The sequence below is a fragment of the Cynara cardunculus genome (assembly GCF_001531365.2).
Source record: "Cynara cardunculus var. scolymus isolate 2C chromosome LG 6, CcrdV1, whole genome shotgun sequence".
In the NCBI taxonomy this organism is placed as follows: Eukaryota; Viridiplantae; Streptophyta; class Magnoliopsida; order Asterales; family Asteraceae; genus Cynara; species Cynara cardunculus.
The window spans coordinates 17,044,529-17,054,635 of NC_037533.1; the positions used below are offsets into that span (position 1 = coordinate 17,044,529).

The window sequence follows — 10,107 nt, forward strand, 5'->3', positions numbered from 1 at the left end:
TCCATTAATATTTCCTTGCCTGGCCTACTACATGTGTAGGGTTTTTTTATTTCAGTTGATTTAAACTTTGTCTGATATTATCAGTCATTAATAAAATCCTTTATTTTAGTTCATAAATAAACACACAAATTCCAACGTGAGACAAATTGAAGAAACCTAAGGTGTCGGTAATGTGGTCCTAGAAAACAAAATATGAAACCATTTGGTTTTTTATTTTTAAAAATTGTTAATGCATGAAATATGAGTAAGGGTGTAAACGGTACTAGACAACTCGTGAGCTATCCGAGATTGACTCGGTCATTACTCGATTCGGATAGGCTCGGCTGAAACTCGAACTCGACTCGATATATTAACGAGTCGAGTTGAGCTACCTAATACTCGGCTCGAAAAGCTCGTGAGATACTGGATTTTTTTTATCTATAGTTAGTTTTGAAAATGTAATCAGTTTTTTATAGTATAATATGTATAATATAATGTAATAAAAATGTCTTGTATTTTTAGATACTTGAATAATATTGTGCATTTTTAACTATAAAAACTAATTAATATTTTTTTTAAATTATAATTAAAAAAGGTATAAAAAAAACTATAGAAGTGTTGGTGAATTTTTCCCACATTGGAAGAGAGATGGTAAAAGAAGGATGAAAAGGTTATAAAAAGAGTGGAAGGTGAATGAATTTGTAACTTTGTCTATTTGATGATGAAGTTTGAGGTGGATCACTTTAGTTTTTTGAAATTTAAGAGAATATTTTTTAAGTTTTATAATTTATAAGAAAAGACCCTAAAATTTTATAAATTTTGACTGGTGAGTTTGATTCGAGTTCGACTTCGAGCTTGGTTCGAGTTCGAGCTCAAGTTTGAGTTTAAAAAATTGCAATCGAGTTCGAGTTTAGTTTAGTTTTTAACTACTCTCGAGTTCTCGAGTCGAATTCGAGCTTGAGGAATGATTATCGAATTCGAGTTGAGTATAATGATACTTGAACTCGACTTTCATCATTTACACCCCTAAATATGAGTGTAAAATTTATCAATATTTAAATAATATTATAAAGAATTTAAGGGGTGTTTGGTTAGATGTATTAAACAGTAATCAATGTGAATAAAAATAAAAGAAATTGTTTGGTTTTTTATAATATAATTGGCTCATTTCCACAGAAGGCAAAATTTCATTCCTAGTTAAACTGTGGGGAATGAAAATTCATTCTCATTTCCATTCACTGTCATTTTCATTTTCATTCCTCAGCATGAGCCAAACAGACCCTTAGGGTTTTAGTCTTAAACACGAATTCTTATTCGATAACAATAATTGCAACTACATCTCGTGCGTCTCCTCATCCTCATAAGGTACCTTCTTTCGTTTGTAACTCATAACCCAATATCACAGACATAAATACATTGTCTGGTTTACGAGTCTGGTATTTGAAAGTTGTGATCGTTATGAATTTTGCTGTTTTTATGTTGTTGGAGATCGGCAATCTCTCTCCACATTTGTTTTGAAATTTAAATGTTGTCGATTTCTTTTACCGGGTTCATTTTTTTTGTCGTGGCTTGACAGTTGATATAAAGCAGCGTTTCCTGATGTAATGGTTGCACCATTTCTCACAATCACAACATCAAACTCATCAGTCAGTTTATTTCTCAGTGGCCAACAAACGAAGAACAAAATGATACATACTTCGAAGCTATTAGATTGAAGCATCCATGTAAACAAGGAAATCTAGAAGCCCAAAAGAACAGTACATAGTTTCATGAAGATTCAACGATGTATCTTTATGTGGGTGGCAATTTATCGTTATTGAGCTTTTCTAGATTCATTAGCGTTCAAAATTCACTGTATTCAGTATTTGATGTCATTCAAGATTCAATAAACATAACGGTTAATGAAAAATGAGCACAACTTTTTGGCTCATTCTGTTTCTTCTGTCTAGGATTTTATCTCTATAAACGGGGATTTTGATTCTATACATAGATTACGGGATCAAGGAGTCGAACCCTAAAGTTTTCTTGCATTTATATGCTCATATGACTGGTCCATAACGGATTGAGAACCATAATACTGAACTTGATTCCTAAGAACCAATTTTAAAGTGCCAAAAAATGTTTTCTAAAAAAGTGAACTTTTTTTATTATTAACTTGGATATCCAACCCGCTATGCGAGGCGACTAATCCCAGGACGACCACCTGTTTTGCAGATAGCCCGGGGTCACTGCATTTGAACCTCCATGGCCACAAGGGGATTTTTATTCTTCCTTTGATTTGAACCTGAGACCTCCTGGTACTTTTGACCCTTGGAGTCAAACTCAAACCAATCAGATACCACCCTTGTGGTTAAAAAAAATCAACTTTAAGATCAAAATAAAGAAAGATTGGTAACAAATCTGCTATCTTTTCTTTCTCAGGGCCAACAGTTGGTGTTCGACTCACTCGCTTCCACCACCATACATAAATAAGCAGTTGGCACAAAGTTTATTATGGTCACTGTGTATAAGGGGGATAGGAAAAAGCATGATCGAGATAGCGAACCAAAAGCTATGGAACTTGGGTGGATTTGAACCCGTGACAACTTGTACCCAAAATGGCTCTGGCCTTTCATGTTTAAGAAAATCTCGGAGATCTTCATAAAACCATATTAACTTTATCCAGTCATTCTTACTGTCTTGATAGAATTGCATCGTAAAATCTTTCATTCACTTGATGCTTGTGCATTAAACCGAATTCTTGCATGTAAGAAGTTGCATTGATTAATAATTGTAGAAGAACTCGAACCTCGAGATATTTACAGAAGTCGAAGGTTCATTATTCTGTCACGTATGAGACATATTGTAAGATAATTACTTCAATGGGTCCATACCTATATCCATAAAGAAATTGAATGGACGTTATTTGACGATGACACTTGTCTTCATATCCATATGGAATGGTCGAGGTATGCTATATGGGCATAATCAGTAGTGTTTAAAGTACTTGAATTTCTACAGGTATCTTGAGTGGTGTACGTTTGCTTTATTGCTATTTTATGTGTGTAATCTCGTTAATAGTAATAATGTTGATATTTTTACATATTGTCGTTTTGTATGGACACACAACTAGTATTTAAAAAAAACAATATGAGGGGTTATAAAACATTTAATGCATTCTGACTTTTGAACGACTTTCAGCCTGTTTCATTAGGGTGTGCTTGGTGTCCAGACAAAATATGACAGTACAGGACAGAACATGATTGAACAATTGTTCAACGTTTGGTAAGATAAAACTGGACAGAACAGAACAAGTAAAATAACCAATTTTACCCCTGATGGGTTGTTTATTTTAATTAATTTATGTAATTTATTAAATTATAATAGAATAATTAATTTTTGTAACAAAATATATCATTTGAAGTTTTCGTCAAAACAATTAAAATGACACCAAATAAAAAATTTATGTAGCTTCCAATTATTATTTTTATCTCGTTTCAACATTATTTTTTATTATTAATATATAATAAATTACATAAATTAATAAAAATATAAAAACCGTATAAAAATAATATTTTGTGGACAGTAAAATGAAAGTTTAAGAAACATAAAATACAATAAATAAAATTTAAAGAATGAATAAAATGTAAAAAATAGACTTATTTGATGTTTTAAAAGAGTATTAAGTTTTATTTTGAGATTATATTGGTAAAATACAAGTCTGTTCCACCTTGTTCCATGAGGTAGGGGTGGAACAGGTATGTTCCACTTTGTTCCATTCTGTTCCACATAAAAGTCATGCCAAACATGGGACATGACTCCCTGTCCTGTCCTCTCCAGTGTATCAAATGCACCCTTATAGCTTTAAAATTTACACATTTAACGTATTAAAAATAAAAATATAACTGAAATCATCTCATTTCTAAATAAACTGGTCGATTATGTAACGTTTGGTAAAACAACAAAACCCCAAATAGATGGACCACCATGTGTTGTCATACGTGATACATGATTCCATATTTGTTTTTACGAGATAATTAATTTTCCATGCCAACTCTTCATCTGTATATGTGGATCTGTCGTTGTTCATACGTCAAAATCAAACAAAACTAAACGTGCTTAGTGTCTATTTGTTAGCAATTTAACAAGTTTAATGAGACTCATAACTTATTCAATTGATTATATATGACTGTTCGATAATGGCTTAATAATATAGAAAATGACTTATTCAGTAAGCTTATAGAGCGGGAGCTTTATGCATAAAACAAATTTTTTTTTTCCAAATCTGTCTCTCTCAATTAAAAAAAAAAAAATACACTACTTCCATCTATGGAAAAAAACCCTATCAAAACACTGGTTAAAGACAAAACCACAAAATATGAACACGAGCTAAAATTATATTGAGATCAAAACCGCTACAAATAAATACAGTGCTTGAATTTAATTTCGAAGACAAAATGTTCTTTTAAATATTATTTATATTTTAAATTCAAAATTTTCATTTTGAATATTTTTTTGAGTGAGCTACAAATTTTTGGTCCTTCTGGTTTGTCAAAAATAACATTTTTTTTTTGTCTTAGACAGGTTTCATGTTACAGGACAGGCGTTGTGGTGTGTAAGAACGTTCGAATTTGGTCTCTCCTTCTAACAACCAGTAAAAAACTCGTTAAATAAATGATATTTTTATTCTTTTATCGATATTTTTTTTATTTTTTACCCGATCAAAAACCACCACTCTAAGTTGGGGGGTAGGTCCTGGTGGAAAAGTTATAGATACTTTTGCACGGAAAAAAAAAAACCATTGTTCAACTATTTGACAACATAAACCAAAAACTCTGTCATCCCTCTCTATCTATCCAGTGGATGGAAGGACAGAGTCATTTGGTGTCCCACCCCACCACCAGTCGAGGAGGCACCCCTTCTCCTAAAGTTATGGGGCGGGATTTTTTGTGATAAAAACCCACAAGGACCAAAATCAAAAAACCGATTTTGATTGGGTAAAAGACAAAAAACCCCGATAAAAAAGAACAAAAATGTCTCTCATTTAACATTTTTTTAGCACTCATCACATAATTTTGAAACTACAAAAATGAAAAGTGTTACTTTCGACATACCACAAGGACCAAATTCCTATTTTACCCTTTTCTTTCTCCGAAATATGAAGAAACATATAAAGACTTACATGATATTTTAGCAACAAACATGTAACTTTTTAAAATTTATTTTCTAGTGACAGAGTAGTAAATATCATACAACTGTTTCTTGTCTTTTTGTATATGTCTAAATGTTGTTTTTATGCATTTTCGGCATTTTTAAATCTTGTTTGATTCAAGGTATATATCGATAAAAAGTTCTACGTGATTTATTGTCTGGCTATAATACGAGAACAAAAAATAAGAATCAAATTACCACTGCATTGCATTTAATTAGCGTGTTTTGAAACCAATGTACTGTTATTTGCATGAAACACACTTAATATTTTTTTTTTATTAATCTAGATCTCCAATCCGCTATGCAAGCCGATTAATCATAGGACGACCACCTGTTTTGCAGGTAGCCCGAAGTCATCCGTTTGAACCTTTGTAACCACAAAGAGATTTTTTTAATTTCTTATTGGATTTGAACTTGTGACCTTCAGACACTTTTGACCTTTGTAGACAAAACTCAAACCAGTTAAATACCCCCCCTTAATGTTTAAGACATTCGTTCATGTTTTTTAGGAAAAAAAAATTCTCAAAACATTTCTAACAGATTCTTCAAAATAAGAAAAAGATTATGAGATTTTATGCTCAAACGAATCGTTCAAAACTTTATTTAAAATAGACAAATATTAGAGAGATGATAAAAAAATATCTGAATTTGAATAACTATTAAAAATTTATTGTGAAAAGTGATGAATACTACATCAACGGTGAGAAATGTATGTGAATTTATTTATTGTATTTGTCGTATATAAAATATATTATATATTTATAAAAAAAGAGTGCTGAATAATTTTATTTATTGTTTTCAGCATTTTTATTATTTTATATAAAACTCATTGGAATTTTCTTGAAATATTAAATATTTTTAGTAATATGATTTTCATGATTTAAAATGGAAAAATTGTTGAAATTAATATATTTTAGAAATTTTAATTATAATTTTTTTTAAATTATATCAAATGTTCTCAACATACATTGACTTCTAAAGTTTGTATTTAATGATTTTATTAATATATATATATATATATATATATATATATAGTATTTTATCAAAATCTCTTTGACCTAATGATGTTATAGCATTTGGTCTCCTAGAAAGTAAGGGGTTCAAACCTCACCATAGATAAGAAGAGTGTGCGAATTTATTTGTTGCATTTGTTGTATATAAATATTATATGCTTAAAAATACATATTATTTTTGAATTTTTTATAAATATTTTAGTTTATTATTTTATAAGAAATAATTGGTACATATGATTTACTGATAAACTAAATGCACCCCTGTTTAATAATTTTCTCCTTATATACATCAACATTTATATTTAAAGGCTGATAAAAAAACTCTTATCAACAAAATCATCATCATCACTGACCTTATTAAGTAATATTTTCGGTCATTAAAATAGATTATTGGTAAACGTTTTTTTCCCTAGGAGTGCTTACTGGGTAAAAGTTTTATTTCTCACTTACCGGATAAGATTCTTGATATTTGTCATATATACCTCTTATCGGGTAAAATTCTTGATATTTGCCAAACATACCTCTTACCTGGTACGATTCTTGATAGTTGCTATACACACCTCTTACCTGGTACGATTCTTGATATTTGTTATACTTATTACCGGATGAGGTTCTCGGTTCTTGCAAATTTCAATGCTCATTACATCATTTGGAAGGTAAGTGACGCACAATAACTGCTTACTTGATAAGTGTTCAGTAAACAGTATAACTTTACATACCTAATATATGATTTAACCTGATTATAACATAAAATAGATGCTTGCAAACATCATCATTTAAATGTTTGATTTATTTGAATTTTGATTTTATTTTTCAAAAAATTGTGAAGCTAAATTCCATTTATTTTGAAAATAGAATATTTGATTCCGTCCATCCAATTAGATATGCGCAGGTGACTCGTGAATGCCTTTTATCTTTTACCATCTCCACACACACACACACACACACACACACACCTTTGTCACAATTCCAATTCCGATTTCGATTCCGATTCCAATTCTTCAAACCCCCAAAAAAGCTTCCATTTTTATCGATATTTCCCTCTTTTCAGCCATGAATCCATAAACAGTTTAAAGGAAATCTTTGAAGAACAAATCACGAAACACAAAGAAGAAGATATGTCCACAGTTTGGTTTTCTTTAAAGAAATCATTTCACTGCGAATCGGATTCTGCGGACGTCCACGACCCGAAACCCAAGACCCATTTGTCTGCAATTTTGACCCGAAAACCAAGCCGGTGGGGTTGTTCAAGATCCATCGCAAATCTCAAAGATGTCATCAATGGCGGAAGCAAAAGACACTCAGAAAACCCAGTGAATTGCAGTCCAAGATCAATTGGGAGCAATGAATTCCCGAATCCGATCACCCATGAAGTAATTCTCAATAATTCCAAATGCGAGATTAAAATCACCGGTTTCGGCGGCGGATTTCACGACGGAATCGGCGGCAGCGCGGATGGGTCACCGTTAGTGGGGACGTTATTGGCACCGGTTTCCGGTGGGAATTCAACAATGCAGTATTCCAAAAGTACTACTCCAAGAAGGACGATTTCATCGATGGAAAGAGGAGATGGGAATGGAATTGGAAATTCTGTCCATTTAGGAATTACCGGCGCCGGCGGGAAGAACACAGTCGTACAAAAACCTAGAATGTCGTCGGAGACGGAAACCAATGGGTCTGCCGCCGGCGGAGTCACGTGCCATAAGTGTGGCAAGCAGTTTCGAAATTGGGAGAATCTTGAATCCCATCATCTTTCTAAACATGCTGGTAATTCTTGATTTCTATGGACCCAATTTTTTTGAGAAATTGATCAAAACAACTGTTTTTTTTACCAAATTCACTTTTAGTCCATTTTTTCAATCAAATTCCCATTTTTATCAGAGTGACTTATTTGCTTAAGATTTCGTAAGTAGAGCTTTAGCAACTTGTAAAATCCACTTTCTAACCATAAAAGTGGTGCCTGATTGGTTTGAGCGTGGCTCCAAACTCCAAAGGTCAAAAGTACCAGGAGGTCTCAGGTTCAAATCCAAGGAGGAATAAAAATCCCCTTGTGGCCACGGAGGTTCAAATGCAGTGACTCCGGGCTATCTGCAAAGCAGGTGGTCGCCCTGGGATTAGTCCGCTTGCATAGCGGGTTGGATATCTAGGTTAATAAAAAAATCCACTTTATGTGAATATCATATGCATAAAGTAGTAATTTCGTAAGTTGTCAAAGTGCTACCTGCAAAATACTGATGTGTTAATTGCTAATACCTGTCATGTCAGCATTTTGCAAGTAACACTTTAACAACTTGTGGAATCCACTTTCTATGAATATAATATCCATACATTATCAATTTTCGCAAGAAGGTAAAGCCGTAAAGAAGTACTTGCAAGATGATGACGTGGCAAGTATTAGCAAGTAGCACTTTAGCAAGTTGCGAAATTCTTTAAAACAATATGAAATTGCTAATCTTGATTATTGAATTCATTGCAGTTACTGAACTTATGGAGGGTGATTCCTCTAGGAAGATAGTCGAAATCATTTGTCGTTCGAGCTGGTCGAAATCCGAAACCAGTTCCGGTCGAATCGAGAAGGTCTTGAAGGTCCACAACATGCAAAAAACCCTAGCTCGGTTCGAAGAATATCGAGAACTAGTGAAAACAAAAGCCGGCATACTACCCAAGAAACACCCTCGATGTCGTGCCGACGGGAACGAGCTATTACGGTTTTATGGCGCCACGATTTCTTGTTCTTTAGGCATCAACGGCGCCTCAAGTCTCTGCATATCCGATAAATGTAGCGTTTGCCGGATAATACGAGACGGGTTTTCCGCGAAAAGGGAAGTCAAGGGCGGAATAGGCGTTTTCACAACTTCGACTAGCATACGGGCTTTTGAATCAATAGAAGTTCTTGAAGAAAGCCCGGATACACGAAAAGCGTTGATTGTGTGCCGAGTGATAGCCGGGAGGGTGCACCGGCCGCTAGAAGACATCCAAGAAATGGCGGGTCAATCGGGGTTCGACTCATTGGCCGGAAAAGTCGGACTTTATTCGAATATCGAGGAGCTTTATTTGCTAAGTCCAAAAGCTCTTCTTCCTTGCTTTGTGGTGATCTGCAAGCCCTAAAGAGAACACATATAGTAGAATGCCATTTTTGGTACATTTCTTGCTAAAAGCTTCATTAGATAGATTCATGATCCTTTTGTTCGTTGTCCGTTAACACCGATATTTCCTTCGAAGAAACGAAACTATGTTTCTTTATGTAATGCAGATAAAAAAAGCGTTTTTAAGTTCACGTATTTTGTGGGATTTGTGTGACGGTGGTTGGTTTCTGTTTTCGAATGCGTTAAGCGCTTTCTAGAACTTTCCATTCGTCGTGTTTACCAAATTTGGATCTTGTCGAACATCTTGGTAAGGTTGTGGCATGTTTAGTTTTTTCATTATGTTATGTATGGATTAAGCTGGATTGTTGTTTGATTGTTGTGCTGAATAAAAAATCTGAATAACTATTTTACCCCTCTGTCTACTGGCTTGCTTTCATGTTTTTTTTTTCCGAAGTTGCAAGTATCGCGGCTGCTTTGTTTTTTTTATTCGGTTTTTAGATCTTGACTGTTGAGATTTCTAGAGTCTTTAATGAAGCATACTCGAACCTTGGGCCTAACTCAACTGACAGATAAAGACGACCCTGAGACCCCTTCATATAGGTTGTCGGTTCAAGTTTCCTCAAGACTATTGAGGATTTTCTTAACTGCTATTTTTAGGTCCTCGTGACAAATCTATGACTGTTATTTTCAGGGTCTCGTGAGAAATCTCTCACTATTTTTCAGGCTTCATGGGATTAATCGAGGCCGCCAATTAGAATTTCCTCAAGATCATTGAGGATTTCCCTAACTGTTATTTTCAGGGCCTTATGAGATTTTCCTAATTGTTATTTTCAGGGCCT

The 10,107-nt window shown here is 33.6% G+C and overlaps 1 protein-coding gene across 1 annotated transcript; it reads left to right on the top strand.

Moving 5' to 3' along the window:
* The first annotated feature begins 7,164 nt into the window (after positions 1–7,164).
* Positions 7,165–9,458, top strand: LOC112514620. Its single transcript, XM_025121194.1, has 2 exons — positions 7,165–7,949; positions 8,659–9,458. The coding sequence occupies exons 1-2, from the start codon at positions 7,301–7,303 to the stop codon at positions 9,288–9,290; spliced, it is 1,281 nt and encodes a 426-aa protein (XP_024976962.1). The 5' UTR covers positions 7,165–7,300; the 3' UTR covers positions 9,291–9,458.
* The last annotated feature ends 649 nt before the right edge of the window (positions 9,459–10,107 follow it).

Excerpts from the sequence above, each read along its gene's own strand:
- LOC112514620 (XM_025121194.1), top strand. The coding sequence starts at position 7,301 with ATGTCCACAGTTTGGTTTTCTTTAAAGAAATCATTTCACTGCGAATCG. Across the intron at positions 7,950-8,658 it reads TCATCTTTCTAAACATGCTG|TTACTGAACTTATGGAGGGT; the intron begins GTAATTCTTGAT and ends AATTCATTGCAG.